The sequence below is a fragment of the Vulpes vulpes genome, chromosome 3, assembly GCF_048418805.1.
Source record: "Vulpes vulpes isolate BD-2025 chromosome 3, VulVul3, whole genome shotgun sequence".
Taxonomy (NCBI): domain Eukaryota; kingdom Metazoa; phylum Chordata; class Mammalia; order Carnivora; family Canidae; genus Vulpes; species Vulpes vulpes.
Genome location: NC_132782.1, coordinates 90,235,783 through 90,258,094, shown reverse-complemented (window position 1 = coordinate 90,258,094; position 22,312 = coordinate 90,235,783). Strand labels below are relative to the sequence as shown.

At 62.4% G+C, this 22,312-nt stretch overlaps 1 protein-coding gene across 8 annotated transcripts; it reads right to left on the bottom strand.

Annotated features, from left to right (window-relative positions):
* Window positions 1–347: 347 nt before the first annotated feature.
* On the bottom strand, window positions 348–20,481 carry MICALL2 (MICAL like 2). 8 transcript variants are annotated; one of them, XM_072753333.1, is made up of 17 exons: window positions 20,134–20,481; window positions 12,787–12,835; window positions 10,852–10,993; window positions 9,846–10,033; window positions 9,036–9,142; window positions 7,606–8,391; window positions 5,663–5,928; window positions 4,630–4,723; window positions 3,531–3,667; window positions 2,958–3,119; window positions 2,409–2,476; window positions 2,191–2,314; window positions 1,981–2,071; window positions 1,771–1,844; window positions 990–1,104; window positions 674–720; window positions 348–595 (listed from the first exon to the last, which is right to left on the bottom strand). In XM_072753333.1, the coding sequence occupies exons 1-17, from the start codon at window positions 20,274–20,276 to the stop codon at window positions 375–377; spliced, it is 2,814 nt and encodes a 937-aa protein (XP_072609434.1). In that variant the 5' UTR covers window positions 20,277–20,481; the 3' UTR covers window positions 348–374. The 8 variants fall into 8 exon arrangements, with proteins under 8 accessions (XP_072609434.1, XP_025867077.2, XP_072609435.1 ...); XM_026011292.2 differs by having other exon boundaries at window positions 348–573; XM_072753334.1 differs by having other exon boundaries at window positions 2,409–2,473.
* Between the last annotated feature and the right edge of the window lie 1,831 nt (window positions 20,482–22,312).

Genomic DNA, 22,312 nt, shown 5'->3' with positions numbered 1-22,312 from the left:
AAGTTACTCTCCCAGGTCACCTCCATGAGGGCAGTGCTGGGCAGGGACTGAGTGAGCTGCAGGGACCTGCTCCCTTCTGGTCTTCTCTGTCCAGCAGGCATGGGGAAGGATGGTGAGCCCCCCTCCCTTGCAGGACACAGGGGTCCAAGGCTCGAATCCTTCCATCCCAGGGCATAGCTCACCTCCACCCCAAAGTCAAGGGAGCAGACTTCAAGCTTTGGAGATGACCGCTTGGGGCCAGCCACAGATGTGTCTACACTGGTACAGAACTGGAAGTCGACCAAGACCTCCGCGCCAGGCCACCCTGGAGTGTGGTGAGTGGAGAACAAGAGAGGGAGCCCAGGCCATGTGGTTTGTTCCTTTATTGTGGCTGCTCAGACCCCACGGGGAGGGTGGTGCACATCCCCACACCACACCCCCACCCCCGCGGTGGCCACCCTCCCCGGGCCAAGGGTCAGTGTCCTGCGGCTGGCCAGGCAGCTCACTCGGGGTTCCTTTTGCTCCTCAGGGACAGGACTCTGGACAAGCTGAACTTGGACTTCTTCTTCTGATCCCCACTGCTTCTCTGGAGATCTGGGAGTGGGGAGGGCGGACACTAGGACAGGTGCCACCTCTCAGCACCTGCCCCTGCCAACATGCCCTTCCCTCCCACCTGCCCTGGCCCTACAGTTACCCAGATTCTGGATCATGTTCTGTAGCATCTCGTCCTCCTCCAGCTCTCTGAAACAGGATAGGATAGTAGTTGGGTCCTTCCACCTGCCAACAAGGCAGTGCCTACTCTCTCTGGGTGCTGACCCTCATCGGTGACACAGGATGGAAGGCCCTGGGAGGACCTGGGCCAGGGCTTCCTCAGCCCAGAGAGTAACATATTTAACAAACTTGGCCGCTGACTTTGTGGCCTTGCCAGGTCCCTCCCCTGAGCCCCAGAGGCCCTGCCCTCCCCTGGACCCCCGAGGCTCCTCCCCTGGGCCCGGAGGCCCCGCCCTCACCTGAGCCGGTCCTCCTCCAGGACATCCACGATGTTGCTGCGGTTCTCCACTGTGCTTATGTACCGGCTCAGCAGATCCGCCTCCCGCTGCTGGTCCAGGGGTGACTTCAGACTCTCTGCAGGGACAGCCTGCCCTCAGCGGCAGCCCTGCTGTCCCGCCCTCCTCAGGGCATGGCGTCCCCACTTTCCAGGGTCAGACTCCTCCACTGGATGTGGGGGAGGGTTTGGCGGACAACAGGGACAGAGTCTGCCCATCTGTGGTGGGCTCTTGGCAATGCTGAATGCATGGATGGGTGGACCAGCGCGTGGACCGGCAGACGGATGGATGAATAGGTGGGTGGATGGATGAGTGAATGAGTGGAAGAAAGACCAGATCAGAGGCAGAGCGCCCCCATCCCACAGCAAGGAAGGGCAGAGGCAGGACTGCCAGGACCTGAGCCCCCAGCACTGGGCCCTCAGCCACTCCATCCATGGCACCTGCAGGCTGAGCTGGTCAGGGCTTACTGCCCTGGAATCACTGCAGCTGATGGGGTAGGCGTGAGTCCTGTCCCCACTTTGGAAGCACAGAGAAGTTGAGTGCCCTGGCCGAGTACGCACGGCCAGGAGTAGATGGGCTGAGACTCTACCCTGGGCCCCAGCATGTGGGCCATAACCACATCCCATCAGCCTCTCCAAAGGGTAGCCACGCAGGCAGCCAGTCGGAGGGGCCTGGAAGGGCCCACCCCCATCACCCTCCCCGGCCCAGGCCCAGGTTCCCAAGGGTGGGGGTAGACGGGACGCACGAGGCTTGGCCATCAGCTGACGCAGCTCCCCCTCCAGGTTCGACTGCTCCTCTGCCAGCTGCTGGTCCCTGGCCCTGCCGAGGTGACGCAGGCGTGAGGCCCGGCCTGCCTGGCTGACCTCCCCCGTGCCTGAGCCCGGCCCGTGCAGTCAGGAGGTGGCCATCCCGGAGAGGACCCTTCGGGCTGAGGTGGAACGGCTGGACCCCTCACTTGTACATCAGCTCCGACTCCTGCCTCAGCAGCAGCTGCTTCTTGTGAATGAGCTGGAACCAGTCCACCATGAGGGTGTCCTCAGAGGCATCTGTGGAGGGGGTCCGGGAGGGTCAGGCCAGGGCCAGCGAGGCCCCCGGGTCAAGCTGGTGGAGGCCCGGCCGGGGCCGTGGGGAGGGGGCAGGCCTGTGTCGGGTAGACGAGGCTCACCCCCCTCAGCTGCGCGTAGACGCTTCTCCAGCTCCACACCCCTGAGCTCCAGAATGTCCAGCTGCCTCTCGATGTCCTGCATGTGCCTCTGGATCTCTTCTGGGGGCATGTAGTTTGGGGGCCGCTGGGGATGGAGGGGAGGTGAGGGGCAGGCGGAGAGGCCGGGTCATGCCCCAGAGGGCTAAGCTCCTGGCCCACCTGCACCCTGGACTACTCACCGTGGCCGGGTTGGTCACTGCCTTGCTGGGTGGAGTGGGGACACTAGACGAGCCCAAGGACCTCCCTGCTGATGATAAGACAAGTCTCCTGGACCTGGGGGCACCACACCCAGGCCCCCTGCCCAGGGTTCCCCTGCTCCCTCCCAATGGTGTCCCAAAGCCAGAGCACACACACAGATGCAGGCACCATCCCCACCATCTCCATGCCCTCCCTGGCCCCCCAGCTTCCCCAAGTCAGTGGCCCGGACGCCCTGCAGGGAAGCTGCCAAGGGCAAGCGCATCAGCATCCCCAGGTATCTGTGGCTCCAGCACCAGGAGGAGCTGGGGCCTTGTCCTGTCTTCCCTTCCCTTCTGGCAGGCCAGGGCTCTGAAGGGTCCTCCAGGCCCCCTGCCCCATCTCAAGGGAAGCCAGCCACCTGCAGGTGCAGTCGACACTGCTCCCTCCCCTGGGGTACCTTCCCTCCACTTGTCATCCTGCAAACCCCTGCAGCCACTCCCTCCTCAGACGAGCCCCCCTCATCTACACTCCAACTAGGAATGGGGGCTGACCTGGTGTGCCCTGAGCAGGGGGCTTCCTCTTCTCTTCCTTCCAGCTCCGGGCTGGGGCTTCCTGCCCTGAGGGCTCAGAATGAAGCCAGTCGCCAGAAACATCCAGGCTGGCAGGGACAGCCAGCTTCTTGCGGTGGGATGAGGACGGGGAGGGGGAGGTGGCTGCCCGAGGGCAGAGGACAGGGCCACATGTCAAGCCAGCAGGTCTGGTGCCCCCCCTCCACTGCTTCTCTGAGCAGGGTGGTCACCCAAGGGGACCCCACCGGCTTCACCGGCCAGCACAGGGTCAGCCTCCTGTGCCCATGTCCATCCAGGGAGGGCAGATTCTGTGTCCTCGACAACACAGGGGCAAATGAGCCCAGCAGGTTGGAGACTGGCTTGAGGTCACACAGGAAGTGACATGAGGGCTGGACATGGATCCAGGGGCAGCTAAGAATGCTGGGGACAGCACACTCACGTGCAAGTGTAAAGACACACACATGCACACACGAGCTGCCACCCGACCCCTCTGGCACCACAGGGCCATGTTCCCGGGCTGGGCATCTGGACCCCCGGGTTCCTGCCCAGCATTACCTGAGAGGCCAGGCCCAGGGCTGGCTGTGCCTGCTGTCCTGTCAGGCCAACGAGGGGGTGGAGGGACATGGACATGCCCCTCGGAGCTCCCGGGGGCTTTCCCAGGGGCCTCACCTGTCCGAGGCTCTCCCAGGACCCTAGACAGAGGGCAGGGGGTCAGCCGAGGGAAGGACAGGCTGCCCCACACCCAGGTGCAGACCACCAGAGGCAAGAGAGGAGTGCACGGAGCACGTAAGGGCTACCTGACTGGCTGTGACCCTCCTAGAGCACATGTGTGTGTGTTCACCCATGTGCTCACCTTCGTGTGTGTGTGCACATGCTCAGGCACTCACAGCTGGCACAGGACCCGAGTGTGCTGCCCACCCGTGGGCCACCCACTGCTACAGTACACACAGGGTGGCCACTCATCACGGGTGACCCTGGACCAGCACGCCCGGCCCCCGGGATGGCTCATGTGACCGTCCAGCCCTGGCACCTGCGGCCTCATGCAGGGATGCAGCATCGCCTTCCCCGTCCCACCCAAGCTTTCTGGGGCAGGGGGGCTGTCCCTTCCCCGCTGTAGAGCCAGCATGGCCGCTCCAGGCTTAGGCCTGGTGGGCTTTCATCCCTTGGCCACCACGGCTGGTTCAGGTGAGTGAGGACCCCGGGCCTGACAGACCCTCCCCACAGCTGCCCACCCTCCTGACGCTCCAGCCACACAAAGGGAATGTGGTCTTGTGTCACAGCCTGGTGTGACTGCTCCCCTGCCACTCAGGTCAGTGTGACTACTCCCTCATCATTCAGGCCCATGTGACTGCCCCACTCCATCACTCAGGTCGGTGTGACTGCTCCCCCCATCATTGCACCCCTGTCACTTAGGCTGGTGTGAATTGGCTTCTGGTACACCCAGTGAATGGTCCAAGCAGATACGCACACATCCCTCTGTGGGTGTGTCCATCAGTCCACATGCATGCCATCATTCACCTGTAAGCATCTGTTGAGCACCTACTGTGTACCAGGCCCTGTGCTAATGCTCAGCTTCATGAGCACAAAGCCACAGGCCCAGGTGCAGGACCCAGAGAGACCCCCTGCCCCCGAGCCCTGCCCACCCTCCCCTCACCTCTCAGCAGGGTGTTTCTTCTCCACCGGCTTCAGGCGGGCCCTCCATCCTGCGGGCCCGTCTTCCTGGCCTTCCTGGGGGCTGGTGCCTGACCCTAGGTGGGGGGCAGGGACACAGGTCATGAGGGGGTATTCCGGGTTGGGAGGCTGGGCTCTGCCAGAAAAGACTGGATCTCACTCACCCCCACCCCATCTTCCTGCAGCCAGCCCCTCTCAGATACCCACACAACCAGCCTGGCCCATGGGACAGTTGGGCTGGGAGTCGGGCTCAGGACTTCTGGCCTGACCACCTGTGCCATGTCCCCTCTCTGGGCCTCTCTGGGCCTCAAAGTCCCCAGCTGCCCAATAGAGAGGGTGTGACCAGCTGAGTCCCGTGGTTGCAGAGTGCCTGTGTGTCTGTGGGCTGAGTGGTTCAGAACAGAGTGGCTTTCATGATGGGGGCTCAGCCAAGGAAAGGTCTCAGTAAAAACCTATGTGCGGGGTGTTCTCTGAGCCCAGCTCAGTCCCTCCAGGGCTCTCCTAAGAGATACCCAGGCACCCAGAAAAGAGCCAACTCCACAGTTACCCAGAAAGCATATGCAGTGATAGTAAGCAGTCCAAGGGGCTTCTAGGACCCTTAGGGTCCTGTTGTTGGGACAGAGCAGGAAAACAGACACAGACAGTGGATGCAAAACCCCATGGGAGGGGGTGACCCTGCAAGGAGTGCAAAGCAGGAGAGAGTAACTGACAGCTGCCTGGCGTCGTCACCAGGGAACAGTGACGAGGTTGGGCCATGGCCGCAGCAGGACATGCAGGCGGGGGCAGGTGGGCAGTGAACAGTGATTATAAAGACACACACAAGCCCGAAGGGGCATCTGGCACTCCGGAAATTGGAGTCAGAGTGGGGAGAAAGTGGGGACCAGGGGGCGCCAAAGATGGGGGTAACATGGGAGCTGGGCTGGTTCTGCAGAACCAGAGGCCAGGGAGCAGAGCAGCCACAGGCACCACACAACCCACCCCACACCTCCCCATGGCGCATCAGTGGGAGAGCTTACCCTTTGCCACTGGGGCCTCTGGCTTCAGCCTGGAGCCAGCACCCACCCTGCTGGCCCCTGAGGACACAGGCGGGTCCTTCTTGTCCACCTGGGGTGACGTGGATGCCCGTGAGGTGGTGCTCACACTTGGGGCTGGTGGCTCAGTCCTCGCAGGGGGGCTGAGGACCTGGGCAGGTACCACCTGGGACAGCTTGGCTGATGGACTTGCTTGTGGCCCTTCAGCTCTGCTATGGGATTTCAGAGCAGGGGAGGTGGCCGGGGAGGACCTATGGGTGAGAGTGTAGGCATCAGGCACAGGTGGATCCAGGAGCCCCCTCCCACCATGACCCTCAGGCAGAAGCCCCTCAACCTCCCCTGGCAGAGGATTCCTGACATCCACCTACAGATAGACCCTCCGAGGGACAGGCCAAGGGCACCCACTTCTGGCACAGGTGTATATGGCACCTGATTTTTACCTTTCCATTTAACTCTGGCATCAGCTGAGATTAAAATGGCCCCAAAACACACTGTGCATGGGGTGTGGGGAGGGGCCATACCCACAGCCCCTCCCTCTTTCATCTACCTGCCCAGAAGCACCTGGGACTTCCCTGTGGAAGCCCTGCCCAGAGCTGTGGGCCAGCCAAGCCTGCTTAGCCCCATCTAAGCAACAAGGATGAGCCCCCCAAGCGGGCTGCCCATCACCAGGCCATCCTGCATCCCCAGGCACACACACGTGCAGGAAGCATGGCCACCAGCACCCAGGAGAGCCCAAGGCAGCAAGCTGGGCACCTCACCAAGCCAAAGCAGCTCCTCCATGTGCCCTGTGCTCCCTATGAAACCAATCTCTCCCCACTGTTCTCCCCGCTCCCTAGGCCCAGGGTGACCAGGAGGAGCTGGGCCCTGCCCCAGGCAGACACCCCGCAGGACGCCTCCGAGAGAGGCTTCACAGCCATGCAGCCTCAGTCCCCAGGTGCTCTGGACACCCCCAGGCCTGGAGTGGCAGGGCAGACTCACTCTCTTGGGGCACCACCAGCTAATCCAGTGGGCCCAAGCAGCTCTAAGCCAGAATGCTCCCCCAAAATAAAGGGCAGCATGAGGCAGCAGGCGCAGCATTGTCAGTCAACCTAGTATGCAATTTCCTTACTCATGAGGCCACCGTAGTATGAATTGTGTCCCCCTCCCCCAATTCATGTCCACTCGGAAGCCCAGGATGTGGCCTTATTTGGAAATAGAGTCTTTGCAGACGTAACCAAGTTTAGATGAGGTCATCCTGGATTAGGGTGGCCCTAAGTCCAGTGTCGGGTGTCCTTAGCAGAGACAGAAGAGTAGAGGAAATAGACACAGATGGGAGCCAGGTGACCCCAGGGGCCCAGATGGAGGCTGTGGCTATGAGCAGGGGATGCAGGGTGAGCGGGTGCTAGAAAAGGCAGGAAGGACCCTCCCCGAGAGCCGGCGCAGGGAGTGCAGCCCTGCCCACCTCGAGTTCAGTCTTCTGGTGTTTAGAGCCGGGTGAGAATAGGTTTCTGGTGGTTTGGGTGCTTTGTCCCAGCAGCCTCAGGACACAAACACTGGGACCCTCCATCCCACCAGGGCCTGCTCCGTGACTAGTGTGTTGAAGGCACCAGGCAGGCACTGCCACGCAGGCAGGGGGCGGTGATGAGCTCCACCCGGCTCAGATAGGACAATCCAGGGCTTCTCACAGCCTCTGGTTTCCGGTCTGTAAAACGGGTATCCTCAGGTGTGACTCAGCGTGTGCCACATGGTGACCCCAGGGGCAGCATCTGTGCCCCCACAACTTTGCAGTCACAACTGCATCCCCTCCTGCTGAGCACCAGGCACTCTGGGTCCCGTCTCATTCCCAATTTCCAGGTGAGGAAGCTGAAGCTGGGGAGCAGAGCTAGGCAGGGCCTGGAAGCCTCCTAGGCTGCCCCCGACCCCGCCTGCCCCAGCTCCTCCCCACCCACCTGCCAGGTGCCAGAGCACCAGTCTCAAGCCTGGGAAGGGCCTTCCGGAGGCAGCTCAGTGCCTGCTCCCTGCTGTTGGCCCCAGAAGGCACATCTGCAGGAGCCGGGGCCCTGCCAGCTGGGCCAGGACTGGGGGCAGCTCCAGGAGTCTGGAAGAACCTCTCCCGGGCCTGCTGCATCTTGGAGGCTGCTGATGGGGCCCAGTCTGGGGTGTCTGCTGGGCCTGGAGACGTTGGGCCCAAGCTGACCTTGGTGTAGGGGGGTGCCACTTGAGGGGTCACTCGGCCCTGTGGGGTGGCTGGGCGAGAGTCCGGGGCATTTGGCATTGGAGCAGAACGGGGGATGACTGCTGCTGTGTGCTGTCCCACCGATGACCACCCTACTGGGGAGCTGTTGGCCACACGTGTGCTGGCTCTGCCACCCTGGAGGCCCGCCAAGAATGCAGGCCTGGCTGGGCTCCCTGCGTGGACGTGGGAGGCAGCGGTGGCCAGAGGGTTGGCCGTAGCAGGGACGCCTTTGGCAGTCGAGTTGCCCATCACAGGCTCCCGGGCCGCTGGCCTGGACTCTGGCCCTGCATCTCGGGGCCCATTTGCCTCCTGGGCCTTCTGTGGGGCACTGGGCAGCTTGGAGTCTGAGGGTATGGCCCCTGGCTGTCGTGGAGCTGGGCCCCGCAACGTGGGGCTTGCAGAGGCAGCTTCGGGGTGGTGGCTGGAACACACGAAGACGCCGGGCTCGCCAGTGGCCCTGTAGGCCCCAGAGTGCAGTGTGTTGGAGCACTGCTTACACCTGGCACAGGGCAGAGAAAGACCCATGAGGACACTGCAGGCAGGCGTGCATTCCCTTATTCACACACACTCCCATGAGTACACACTCATGCAGCCCTGTGCCAACTTCTGTGGCGATCGACTCAACAGTCATTTTGAGTCACAGACTCCACAAATCCTCATTAAGGGTACAAACACCTAAAGTGTCCATGCCTGTGTACATGTATACTCACAAATGCACACATAAGTGCACATGCATACATTCATGGGTGCAAGTGTGCACAGGTGAACACGCATGCTCGCAAATGTGCACAGAAGTGCACATATGCATGGGCACACACAGGGGCATGCACACACATGCACAGGCATGCACATATATGCACGGGCCCACACACACAGGGTGCACATGTGCATTCATAGGCACATACACACATGCATGGGTACACACGCACATTCATGAGCACGCACATACACATGCACAGGTATGTACACATGCATAGGTGCACATGCATACACATGCATGGCCGCACTCAACACACACACACACACATGTGCCCAGGTGCATGCACATGCACAAGTGCATGCACACATGCACAGGTTCACACACACAAGGGTGCATGCATGCACACACACGCACAGGCATGCACAGGCACACACCAGCTCTACCTGAAGCAGCTCCGGTGGTAGAGCTTCCCGTCAGCCAGGTGTCTCTGCACGAGGTGCACGTGCTTGCCGCAGACTGCGCAGGTGCTGCTGACTGCCAAGGCCTGGCCCTTGGGAGGGGTGCCAGTTGCTATTTCTGAGCCCTCACCATAGGCTAGGAGAGGTCATGTGCCCCAGCTCTCCTCCTGACAGCCGCCCCATCAGCAGGCAAGAAGATCCCACTTTACAGACCAGAGAACTGAGGCCCTGAGGGGAGCAGCCCACCAGGCACTGATGGACTCTAAGTTCAGGGGCTGCAGCCTAACCTTGGGAGTCTGGGGGGACAGGGGCCAGATCCCAGTGCTCCTGAGGCCACCAGAGGTACAGCAATCCCAACACCAGGCCACAGTTCCCTCATCACTTGGACAGCAGGGGGCGCCTGACTACAGCACATCACTCTCCCCGTCCCCCGCCCCCTCTGAAAGTGGGGGTGCCTAATGCCCTGGGCAGGCGGGAAGGACACACCCAGGATTCTCTCCTGGCCCACCCAGGAGGGAGGGGCAGGAGGCCAGAAACCACTCAGGAGCCCAGAAACGTCAGGGTTCAATGTCTCAGATCTGCTTGGCCTGCATAATCTCCCTGGGCCTCATTTTACCTATCTGTACAACGGGGATCATATCCCGACATGCAAGATTTGAAGGGGTATGTGGAGTCAATCCTGATAAACAGTAGCTGAGGATGTGCTGGGGAGCCAAGGGGAACCCCATCCCAGGCCCTGTGGTGTAGAGGTCACAATCCCAAGAGTCAGAGGGAAGGTGGAGCTGGGGTGCTTACGGTTTTCAGCAGGGGGCCTCCTAAGCTCCCATCCTTCCGCTGGACGGTGGGGTTTGTGCTGACTGGAGACAGCGGCTGTCCCCGGGCTGGAGTGGGTGAGGGCCTGGCCAGCTGGGATGGAGCCTTCTTCCCAGATGGTTCCTCATCAGAATCCGAAGGGGGCCTCTTGATACCAGCCATACCCCCAACTGGCATGAGACATGTGAGATCAGGCTCTCAAAGTATCTGGGGCCACCCCCCATTCTGGGTTCTCTGTGGGTGCCAGTGGATAACGTGAGGCCTGGAGCCCAGGGCTGTTGGAGCAGGCTGAGGGGCAGCCAGGAACAACCACAAGTGCACATTCCCAGCAGGGGCCTGGTCTGACCCACACCCCTCCCTCCCAGGCTCCAAGAGCCCTGATCTGGGGTCAGGGAAATGGAACTTTTCTGTTTCTCCACAAAGTGGAAATATCAAGGCGGGGCTGGTCCTGTGCCCAGAGTGGTTCCGGGGATTTCTAAGGTCTGGATGAGGAATGTGAGGGGAGGGGAAGAAGCTGAGCTTCGGGGTGGGCAGAGCAGCTGGAGTCCAGTCCCTTGGGCCCATCCCCCACACGCCTGCCAAATATCAGGACCAAACGGGGGTTGGGGGCGCCTCTGGAGCCAGGCCTCGGAGCCCACACAGGGTCTGCCAAGTTGCCTGAGGTGAGACTTGTGGGCATGGGCTCCAGGGGTGCAGAGGGGAAGGAGAGGCAAGATCTGGGTGCCTCTGTTTGGTGCACAGGTGAGTGTCGGGTCTGGGGGGCTCAGACCCTCATGGTGGCAGGAGGGTGGGGCTACTCCCCCAGGGAGGAAGCCACAGCTCAGGGAGCCCCACGTATGTGGCTCCAGAGGGGCTTCCCTGCTGCTTTCTGCCCTGCCAGGTGGTGCTAAAAACCACCACTGAACTGGCGGCGGGGCTCACTTGGGCCCAAGACAGAGGGCCAGCCTGGCAGATGCAAGGCATGGGGGGGCCTCCAGCCCCAACTCACTGGGGGAGCGTCCGTGGAAGTAGTTGTAGTACTGTGACACATAGGTCAGGATGCTCAGCCGGTCTGGCACCTTCAGGGCCACCATGTCCTCAGCGTCCAGCAGGGCTGGGATGCCCAACTGCTCCTCGGCCACACAGAAGGCCTGGGGGGAGTGGTCAGTGCAGGTGGGCTGGGGGACACCCCCTCTGTCTCCATCAGGCCACCAGCACCCTCCAGGAAGGAGGCCAGAAACCCGCCCAGGCCCAGAAAGGTCTAGGTTCAAGGTTTGAGCTCTGCTCAGGCTGCGTGACCTCCCTGGGCCTCAGTTTACTGGTCTGTACAACAGAGACCATATCCTGACTATGGGGGGTTGAAGGATCTGGGGAGCCAGTCCCCACATGGCCAGCCTGACATCTCCTGCCTGTAAATGCCCGTCCCTCACCTGACAGTCCTCAGGTCTCTATCCATATCCTTCCCTTAAACTGCTGAGATGCCCATGCCACGCCTGAGGGCCACATGTCCATCTCCATGTGCCCAAAACTGGGTTCCTGAGCTCTCCCAGACACACAGCCCAGCCAGCAGTGACCTTCCTTCCAAGGCTCAGGCCAAAGGCCTCGAAACTCCTTCGATACCCCTTCAAAATGTGTGCAGAATCTGAGAATCTGACTATTCATAATGCACCTTCATCCCCTCACCATCCACCTGGCCGTCAATATAGATCCTACAGACCTGAGCACCCCAGCCCAGCAGCCCTGGGAGGGGCCAACTGCTTCCCATGCCCACCTGTCCCCACCTCCCCCAGTCTGTCCTACCTGCGCCTCCCCTCTATTCCCACTGCCTCTCCCTCTGTTCCCACTGCCTCTCATTCTGTTCCCGCCATGCCCCCTCTGTTCCCACTGCCTCCCCTACTCTGTTCCCACCGTGCCCCCTTGCTATTTCTCCTACTAGCCAAGGTGCCCTCCAGAGGGGACAGCCTTGTGCCAGCAGCCCCCCACCAGGCTGGCCCCTCCTAGAGGTGCCCATGGGACTCCTCTTTACCAGGGGAGCCTGCCCTGTCCCCTCAGGACAAACACGCGGTGGCCTCACACACCTGCCCTCACTGTCCCGCGTGTTCATCCGGCCCACCCGCTATGGTGTCCCCACAGAATTTTCTGTGACAATGGACGACCTCTAGTCCACGCGATCTACTGTGAGCATCTGACAGGTAGAGAGCATGGCGGAGGAACTGAATTTGTCACTACTTCCTCTAAATTAAGTCAGATGGAAATGCAAGTCGTGCAGGAGCTGAGCGGAGCGCGCATCAGCTGTGCGGGTTTGACCCGCAGAGCTGGGCCTGCCTCCCCAGAGCTGGGAGAGCCAGCTTGGGGAGGCCGGGTGCGTGTCTGCCTCTCTGGGCATCAACCCAGTGTGATAATGGGGCTTATTCTGCAGCAAGGAAACTGAAGCTGGCACAGGGAAGCGTCTGGCAGCGGGGTGGCAGGCAGGACCCTGGACCCAGGCTGGCCAGAGCATGAGGCTGCAAGCAGTGTGTTCAGGACCCAGCGGCCAGGCCAACAGGCAGGCTCGGGGCAGCTGGTCCCCACAAGGTGGGGAAGGGCCACAGCCCAGCCAGGACTCACCCCAGGGCCTGGTCCTCCCAGAGCCACCCTCTGGACCCACTCTGCCTTGGATGGGAAATATAGTCCCAGCCACCCCCAACCTCTTCCTTCTGTGACAGGAAGAAGGAGCCAGGAGGGCCTGGGCACCAGATTGGAGGCTATTTCTGGGGTTGGGGTCCCCCGGCTCAGGACAGGCTGTGGAGCTCTGCAGCGCGTCTCTGGCCTCCAGATGCTCACCTGCTGTGCCAGCACCTCTCACAGCTGCCCTGGTGGTACCTGAGGGTGGTCCCTGGGACCTGGGTGACGGCACAGGACAGACTGGCCACAATGGCTTTGAGGCAGGAACAAGGACACTCACCAGTTTGTTGTTCTCATAAACGTTTTCCTTCCTGAGAGCATCGAAGTCTCTGAAAGAGAAAAATACAGGTGTCGAAAGCAGCTCAGAGGTCATCCTGCCAAGATAGAGAGACCGAGTCCAGAAGCAGCAATTGTGAAGGAATGAGGTCCCAGGCAGCCAGGAGTGAGCAGAGTCGGCCCTGCTCTAGGTTCAGCAATGCCGGCAGCACCCTGGCGACCATCGGGCCCTGCAGCCATGACCCTCACCTCTGGTGCCCTGCAGAGACCAAGTGCTTACCCCTGGCCACCAGGCTGATGGCAGGCTCAGGGTGGCTGGTCCCCACAGGGTGGGAAAGGGCCACGACCCACACCAGGACCCACCCCAGGGCCCTGTCCTCCCAGAGCTACCTTGGGCCAAGATAGGCCAAGCACCAGCTTGGGGAGTACAGTCAGGCACACCTCCAAATGGCCTGCTTCCAAACTCCCAGAAGGTTATGGGCCTAGTGGGTCACGGGAGGCCCATGTCCCAGGGGTGAGGCCACAGGGTGGACACAAAAGGCAGTGTGGGATAGAGCTCCACGCTGCCCACTGGTCAGGGCACCCTCCGCACTTGACCTCGGGGGTACAAGACGTCCCAGGTGCTGGGGCCCAGCCTGGGTGGTGGGCCTGCCTGGGGATGTCACTCGCAAAGCCGACGTTTGGACAAAGAGAGCCCACTGCAGCTCCAGGCTGGTCCCAGGACTCGGAGCCCCCACCCACCACAGGCACCCCTGCAAGGAAGCTTGGAGCAGAAAACACAGCCGGGCCCAGCAGGCACTCATCCTGACGCAGGCTGCTCAAATACGCACTGGCAGGGCAATCCACGGCAGCTCTGCCCCTTCGGCGCTGGATGGTTCTGCAGGGTGGAAAAGGGCTCAGGCTGGGAGCTGCCTCCCGACCCAGCCATGTTGCACCGTCAGACTCTGGGGGAGCCTCTCCACTCTCAGGCCTCAGTATCCCTGTCTGGAGGAGGATGTAAGCCAAGAGGCCTGGCTGTGGCAGGGCCCTGTGGCCTCGACCTGGGCCATGGGGCAGGGGAGGGGACAGGGCTGCCTTTTGCCTGCCTCCCTCCAAGGAGGCCCCCACCAGCCTCCAGCCGGACGTCCATCACCCTGCCGGCTTCAGGGAGACCTCACTGTCCGCTTGGACCACCTCCCAGGTAACGTGTTCCAGATGGTAAGACCACCCCATGAACACAGACGGTGCTTTTGTGCAAGGGCAAGATGGCGGGCAGCTTTGTCTCCAGGGGGACAAGGGGGGTGGCAGGGGCAGGCAGGGCACCCTCCTGCTTCCTCAGTGCAGCCACACGCAGGTCACCAGGGCTGTCCCACCAGCGTCCATGGCACGTGGAGTGGTCCGTCTCCATCGGTGGCCCAGGGGACTCTCGGCATGCTGGGCCCTCCCCCACCCCTCCCCCACCCCTTCCCTTTGAAAGTTCAATCTCTTTTCCAGACCTGCCCCAGGTCACTGACCCAAACGGCCATGTCTTCAGCAAGATGCCCGGGTGGCAGGAGGGCAGGATAACAAGTTCTGTTTTGTCTCCAAACACCAAGGAGAAGGAGGCCCTCTGCCCCCTGCATCTGCCTCGGGGAGGGGATGCAGCAGCTCTGCCTGAGGATTCAGCAGTGGGGGGGTGAGGACCCTCACTTGGCCGGGACCCTGAGTGAGCATCTCAGCGCCCTAGGCAGGCCAGGACGCCTGGTCCAGCACCCACAGCAGTGATGCTGGCACCCGCTGAGCACGGGCAAAGGCATCCGGGTCAAAAGATGCTGAGGTGACCTTCCACTCAAGGCCAAGGGCCACCCCCCGCTCAGCACCTTGCCCAGCTGCTCCCCTGGACCCCTAAGACCTCCAGAGCGGGACTGGACACCCTGGCCAGTATCACGACCGCCCCGCCCCTCCCAAAGCAAGCTCTCCGGGGGGACAAGGGGGGTGGCAGGGGCAGGCAGGGCACCCTGCCCTCCCAGCCTCCCAAGCTCGGCCCACACTTCTCCCTACGTGCAGAACACACCCACCCTGGGCCTCAATCACCCCCTCCCCAGAGGCACCCTGCAGGTCCCCGAGTGGACACGTCTCTGCCTCTGGCAGGCAGCTGCGTGAGCACACATCCCCCGCAGCATGGGGTGCAGGTGGTGTTGCCTTTGTCCCTGAGGGCTGCCTGGCCCGGCGCTCTGGGGCACTCTAGGGCCAGCGTGCTGCCTCGCAAAGCCTTCAGAGGGTGCCAAGTAGAGACCACGCCCATCCCAATCAGGAAGTCCAACAGGACCAGCTCTCTGCCATCGGGCACTCTTGTTGGGATGGGCTGAACTGTGCCCCCCGCAATGATCTGTTGGAGTCCTAACTGCCAGGATCCCCAAACATGACCTTTTTTGGAAATAGGATCTCCCTGACAGAGAGAATCCAGTTAAAATGAGGTCATGATGGTGGGCCCTAATCCAAAATGACTGGCATCTTATAGAAAAAGGGAAATCAAGACCCAGATGCGTACGGAGGGGAGCTGGCCCTCCACCAGCCACGGGGAGGCCCCGGAACTTCAGGAGGGGCCTACCTGCCAGCACCCGACTCAGATGATGCATGTGTGCGGTACCCCGTAGGGCCGGCTTCAGTGATGGTCCTACTTTGGCCAATCCTCGGAGAGGTGGCACGTAGGGACTCGCTGGACCAAATGCCCAAGCCTCGCCCTCTCAGGCTGTGAGTGGCTGCCCCTTGCCAAAGTGGCAACAGCACAAGAACCTGCACACCGGGTGGGCTGTGGCTCAGGGCACCCTGACCCCTCACCCCGGTGAGATCAGGATTTAGTGGAATCCCTCTCATTTAAATTCAGATCCATTCTGGTATGACTCCACGGTACCTGCACACAGCTGGCGCTCTGTAAATGCTCGCTGATGAATTCATTCTTCCAGCGCTTGCCAAATGAGGGGACTTGTGTCCATCTATTCTTTCAACATCGGCCAATGAACGCACCCATCGGGTCTACATGTATGTCGTGTGACCGCTGACTTGTCTGCCGTTGGCCGGGTGCCCACCTATGCCCGTGTGTGCCCAGCCCCAGCCTAGCTGCCAGAGCCTGAGGCATGGCCCCTCCTGTGGCCACAGCTGACCAATACTGTTGACCTCACACTCTTAAGTCAGCCAGCCTCCTGCTCCCAGGCTTTTGGGGCTCTTGGGAATGTGTACCCCTTCCAAATTCCTGGAGAGCTGACCTCACGCTGTTTATTTCCCGGAACAAAATGCAGCCCTGCGGGGGGTGGGTGCTGGGCGGGGAGGGGCTGACCGAAGGGAAGGCGCCTTTTCCAGGCACCCTCAACATATCTGGAGCTAGTCCCACCAGGAGGGGAGCAGGGATGAAGGGGGGACACACAGAGATGGATAGGAGCCATGAGCCAGAAGGGCAGGGAGACACTGGGCAGACGCTAGCACAGGTCCCGGGGCAGGGTGGACACGCGGGAGGACTGGGACATGACCAGGCGCCCGAAGCCTGAGGCTGGGAGAAGTGTCCTGGGTGGGTGCAGGGCCAGGGCCCAGAGTCCCACCTCCTTACACCCCATGGACAAAGAAGACCCCTCAGCCTTGGCTACCCAGCCGCAGGCCTCCCCCTGGGCCAGAACAGACCCTGACCCTCCAAACCTGGGCCCAGGGCAGGGTCCAGGCAAGAGTCAGCCCTGGGGCTTCTACAGTGGCCTGAGGGGGGCATCACAGGGCACTGGCCCCGGGCGACCCTGAGGAGGTGGGCTGGCAGCGCGGCCTGTGTCCATCCTGGAGAGTCTGGCCGGAAGGCGGCAGCGGGGGCCTGGGCAGCAGGCCCTGAGGCTGGGGAACAGAAGGCCTCTGTCCCCAGGCAGCTTCCTGCTGGCCAAGAGGCCGGTCTGGGAGGCGAGGCCAGCCCGGCGCCTGGGCCCAGCCCACCCTCCGCTCTGGCCCGGGGAGGGGAAACAGTGCGGTCTCCGAGTGCCCGGGTGGGGACCTCTCCTGGCTCCCGACTACGTGCGAGTCTCAGGGTGGGTCTCAGGGAGCCCTGCCGTGGCCAGGGAGACGCCTCACCACCACGGGCTCTGCCCCAGGCCTGACACTGGCCTCCCAAGCTGGAGGGTCCTGGAGGAAGATCAGGGACTGAGGAGTTGGGAGGCGCGCGAGTCTGCAGCAGAACCCGCACTCACTGACACCCTGCCCTGGCCCCTCTACAACCCCTACAAATGGCCCAAGGAAACCGGGGCACTTATGCTCGCTGCTGGGAAGGTCTCCTGCACCCTCCTTCCTGGCGGAAGCCGCCACCCCTACCTCCCGCCTCTCCGCTGAAAACCTCAGTCACCCCTGGTCAGCCCAGAAGGGGAAGGAGCCCAGCGGTGTGCTCCAGCCCTGAGAGGTCTACTGCCCCGGGGCAGGAAGGGGCTGTTTGTTCTGGGCGGCTCCCGCGCTCACCTGGCTGCTTGGCGGAGGTGGCGTCACTGGGGAAACAGACCTCGGGTGGAGTGCCACACACTCTGCGGGCAGGCGCCCTGCAGGCCCACCTGAGAAAGCCCGCAGCTCTGGGGCAGGCTGAGCAGAGAGGGGCCCGGGCTGCTGCCGCCCGGCCAACTCCGGTGGGGTGTCACGGGTGCGCCCGCCTCCCAACCCATACCCACCTCCCGGGGTCCCCTCATGGCCACCAGGACGTCACATGTGCCTCCTGGAGCAAGGCCACAGGATCTTGGTGGGCAGACGCAGACGTGGAGCTGGCGTCGGAGCTGCCTGACCGCCACCTGTCTGGCTCAGCGCCCGGCACTCCTTCACAGCTGCTCCCAGAGAGGCTGCCCTCTGGGAGGAAGCGGCTCTGGAGCAGGAAGGCTGGAGATGAGGCACGGGGAAGGACTTCCTGGTGGCAAAGTCAGGAGACACAGAGCCAGATGTCCACCCTCCGGGGGCCAGAGGATCTCCAAAGGATGGGGAGCACGGAGGGAGATTGCCCCAGTCTGGCCAAGGAGGTGTCCCAGGGAGGTCGCAATCCTGCACTACTCCGTATTGTGTATTTCTGTGCACCCCTGGGAGGAGGTGGGCAGCACAGGGGCTGGGAGTAGGGGACGGGTGTGTAAGGCAACAAAGGACACATGTGTGTCCACACTCGGGTGCAGACACAACACCAGCACCCTCACAGCACCCCACCAGGCCTTCCAGCACCCCCCATGTATCAAAAGCCGTACTAATGTTCTACTGCTGAACACAAACAGAAACCCATTCCCTTCCAGTTCCGGAGGCCAGAAGTCCACGATCAGGGCGGCGTCGGCAGGCCCCTGCTCCTTCTGGAGGCGCTCCTTCTGTTCCTTAGACCTCCCCGCTGGCCCACTGGCTCCAGGCAATCCTTGGCTTGCGGGCCCCATCACTCAATCTCTGCCTCTAAGGTCACATGGCCTCTCCCTTCCCTACTGCACACAGGCACCTGCAGAGCCTCTACCTTGCAAAGACACTTACCAAAGTCCTACCCTACCTACTGAGCCCCAAGTGCATGTCCTTATCTGTAGCTCTCCAACTATGTGCTTGTATCTACCAAATACCTGTCATGGGCCAGACACAGTTCCAGGCACGGAGGATTAGCAATGCCAAAGACAGACACCCTCATCCTTTTGGAGCTGAAAGTCCAGTGGGGGCAGGTGAACGAAAACCAAGTCAGCAATAAATGAAATAACCGAAGCTCTTGACATCACTTCCCTGGGCAGGGGTCAAGTCCTTCTTCAGTTTGTGCTGCTGAGAATACAGCAGGCACTCATTAATGGTTAAAGGAGCGGTTATATGACCCCTGCTTGTGCTAGCATGGTACACACCCATATGTGCACACCTGTGCTCATGCTCGGGCCGTGCATGCTGGGACAGGCTCATGCACCCCCCCCCCCCGCCACACACACATGCACACACATGCACACACAGAAGCCTCTAACCCAGCATGGCTAGGAGCAGAGAGAAGCTCCCAGGGCTCAGAAAAGCCCAGATCTCCAGTGACACCCATAGTGTCACCCAAGGCTGGTGGCCAGCAGACAGCCGTACCCGATTTGTCCACCCTTGAAGACTTCTCGAGCCGCGCTGTCTAGGCTGCCTCGACTCAGTCCCCAGCCATGCTCCCAGGAGGGGCTCAACCTGTCCCACCCTTGGCCCACCTCCCCATCAAAGCTCAGCTGAGGGTGTTCACTGTGGGAGCCCAACATTTCTGCCTCCAAGGGTGACTGAGGTGCATCCCTGAACAGGGGGCAGAAGCTGCTGCCCAAATGCCACCCAGGGCCTCCCCAGGAGTTTCCACAAATGCATTTCACAACCGTGAGCAGGAGGAGGAAGTGCGTGCCGACCTTTGTTGAGACTAGCTTCCCTGTAGGGTGCCTGGGGGTGCAGGGTACATCTGGGTGCTGGGGAGGAGCCCCAAGTGCCAGCCCCGGCTCTGCCGACGTGCTCTGTGCCCTGAACAAGGGTGTCTGGACTCTGGGCCTTGGTTCCCCCATCTGTACAGAAAGGGGACGCACTGAGCTGCTGGCTCTGGTCTCTCCCAACCTGGAGACCTCTCTGGCAAACACACACCCCACCTACCCCTGGATCCAGCCATGGCTTCTCAGAATGGTTTTGAACACCACTCTTTTTCCAGAAGGCAGGTGGCCTTCTGGGGACAGCCTTCCTGAGCCTCCGTCCCCCGAGTCCAGGCACCCCCTCTTGGGGGTTTTACCCATCTCCCGTTCACACGAGTCGGGGGCCAGGCCCTCGTCACACAGACCTCTATCCCAGCAAGCCAGGTCCCAGTCTCCGCGAAAGAGCGTTTGCTGAGTGAATAACCCATGCAGTGGGTTGAGATGGAGACAAGATCCAGCCACCATTCCAAGACCCTCCAGGAGGGAGTGGCCCTAATCCCGTCCCTTAGCTCCCAGGGATGGGGGCTCAGCCTCCACCCCACACCTGTCACCCAGGGGTGCCCAGGCAGGCTTGTGGTCAGGGGCTGGGAAGTCTGGGGCTTTGGGCTCTGCAACCGGCCCTTCCCCATGGGGGCCTGGGCTGCATTCCTCAAGGTGCCTGGACCGGCTGGGGTGGGGAGGGCAGCACCCCGGATCTGGGCGGCAGGGCGCTGAGGGGAGCAGGAGGGCAGCCCCGCCGGCCCTCTCCAGGGAGGCCGCGGGAGGGGGGGAGGGGGGCAGTGGCCGGAGCCCAGACGCCGGCCTGACTCACGGACTGACTAAGCCCGCGGGGGCGGCCCGCCTGGCTCCGGCTCGGCTCCGCTTGGTGGACGGACACACCGGGGCCCCGGGCGGTGGCGGCTGCAGGACCCCGCTCGCCGCCCCCCCCCCCCCCCGTCTCGGCGCCCCCTCGCCCGCGGGGCACTCACAGGAGGTCGGGCCGGTGGCGGTGCAGGATGGCGCAGAAGGCTAGGCCGTCGCGGAACGACGTGGTCATGTTGGTGATGCTCACGTCCCGGTAGCCCTCGCACTGCTGCCGGCACCACTGCTGCAGCGCCTTGATGGCGGCCATGCGGGCGGCGGCGTCCCCCGCGGCCGCGAGGCTGCGACTGCACCTCCCGGGACCGCGAACCCACCCGCGCTGCCCGCGGGACCCGCAGAGCCCCGCCTGGCCCCGGCGTCGACCCCCGCGCCGACTCCCGCCCGAGCCCCGCCGGAGTCCGGGCACGACCGGTCTTAGCCGCGCCGCCGGCGGGAGTGCGGCCCGAGGCCGCCCCCGGGAAGGACCCGCCCCCGCGAGGACCCGCCCCCGGGAGGGACCCGCCCCCGGGGAGGACCCGCCCCCGGGGAGGACACGCCCCCTGGAAGGACCCGCCCCCTGGAAGGACCCGCCCCCGGGGAGGACACGCCCCCGGGAGGGACCCGCCCCCTGGAAGGACACGCCCCCGAGAGGACCCGCCCCCTGGAAGGACACGCCCCCTGGGCTCGCTCCCGCCCCTAGGGCTCGCTCCAGCCAGGCTCCGCTTCGGCTTGGCCACGCCCCCTCTCCAGGACCCGCCCCCTCGGGCCACGCCCACGCCCGGAGCCACGCCCACCTCTCCTCCCCTCGGAGCGCCCCCCTCCCCCGCCCTCCACTGATCCTGATCCCCGTGGCTTCGGGACTTTCTTTCTTTTTTTTTTTTTTTTAATATAAATTTATTTTTTATTGTTGTTCAATTTGCCAACATACAGAATAACACTCAGCGCTCATCCCGTTAAATGCCCACCTCAATGCCCGCTTCGGGACTTTCTTTTCACCGCCTCCACCCTCCAGCATCGTGGAAAAGTGAAGGACAAAGCCCCAGCCCCGCTACAGATGGGGAGCCAGGCTAGGACGTGGCGGAGCCCCCCCACCCCCGCCTGCCTTTGGTCTGGGAGCCCTTGCCTGCCCCTCTCCAGCATGGAAACTTCCCTAGCGTTTCTGGGCTTTCAGGGGACTTTTCCTCCCGGGTGCTCACGCTGGCGGGGGGCCAGGCGAGGCCGCTGAGGCTGGGAAGGGGGCGAGGTCCCCGCATGGCCCCCCTAGTGGGGGGACGTGCCCGCCAGGAGTCCTCCCCCACGCGCGGGCCTGTCCTGTACACCGGCTGTTCCTGGGGCACCACGTCCCTCAGGGGTCGTTCTGGTCCCTTGTGCCCTGGATTCCACTGATGCCGGGTCTTTGGGGAAGCACCTCCCGTGGGGACCCCATGTACCCTGCTGGCTGTCCTCCGCACTCTGAGCCCTGGCTGAGGCCGAGCAGAGGATCAGCTGGAAACACTGACACCGGCCACGGTCGTCCAGGCTTGTCCAGACAAGGCCAACAGGAAGGGAGGTGTTTCTCCACTACTGGACCCCAGCAGGGCTGTGGGGTGGCTTCTCTGTGCCCACTTGAAGGAGCAAAAACTGAGGTCTTCCAGGCCAGAGCCAGCATGTGCACTCCTGCTCTTTCCTGTGGCTGGGCTCTGAGGGTGGACATCCAGTTGTTCTACAGTGAGAATGAGGCTTGTGTGTAGGTAGTGAGCTCTCCATCACAGGGGGCATGCAAGCAGGTGCTAGACAGGGGCCCCTGGGCCTGGGATCAAGGCTGGCCATGACCATTGCCCTGACCTGCTGGGAGTTTCCCAGCATGAGGACAAAACACAGTGCCATGCCTGTTTAGCTAGGTTGGTAGCTGGTCCTGAAACAAGGAACCAAATGGGTTTTCCTAACCCTCGGGGCAGCAGTCAGGAGAACTGGAAAAGCCAGTGAGGACAGGAGAGGCCTGGGGGCAGAGGTGGAGCTCACAGGAGATAGGGCTGGAGGCCCACCTCCATAGAAGGAAGAGTGGGGGACGGCTGGACCTCTGGTCTTCAGGGGTCACCACGCAGCTTCCTCTAGGGGCAGTGGCTCCGGGAGTAGCATTTGTGGTGGTGTCCCCCTGAGCATGTCATTTCCTTACACTGGCCCTGCTCCCTCCAGGACCTCTACAGTCTGGCCACCATCATTCACCCCTCCACAGCAGCCAAGAGAGCTTTCCAGAAAGCCAAGTGGACAAGCACTTTCCTGCTTGGCCTCTGCAGCACTCCGAATAAAGTCCAGGCCCCTAGTCAT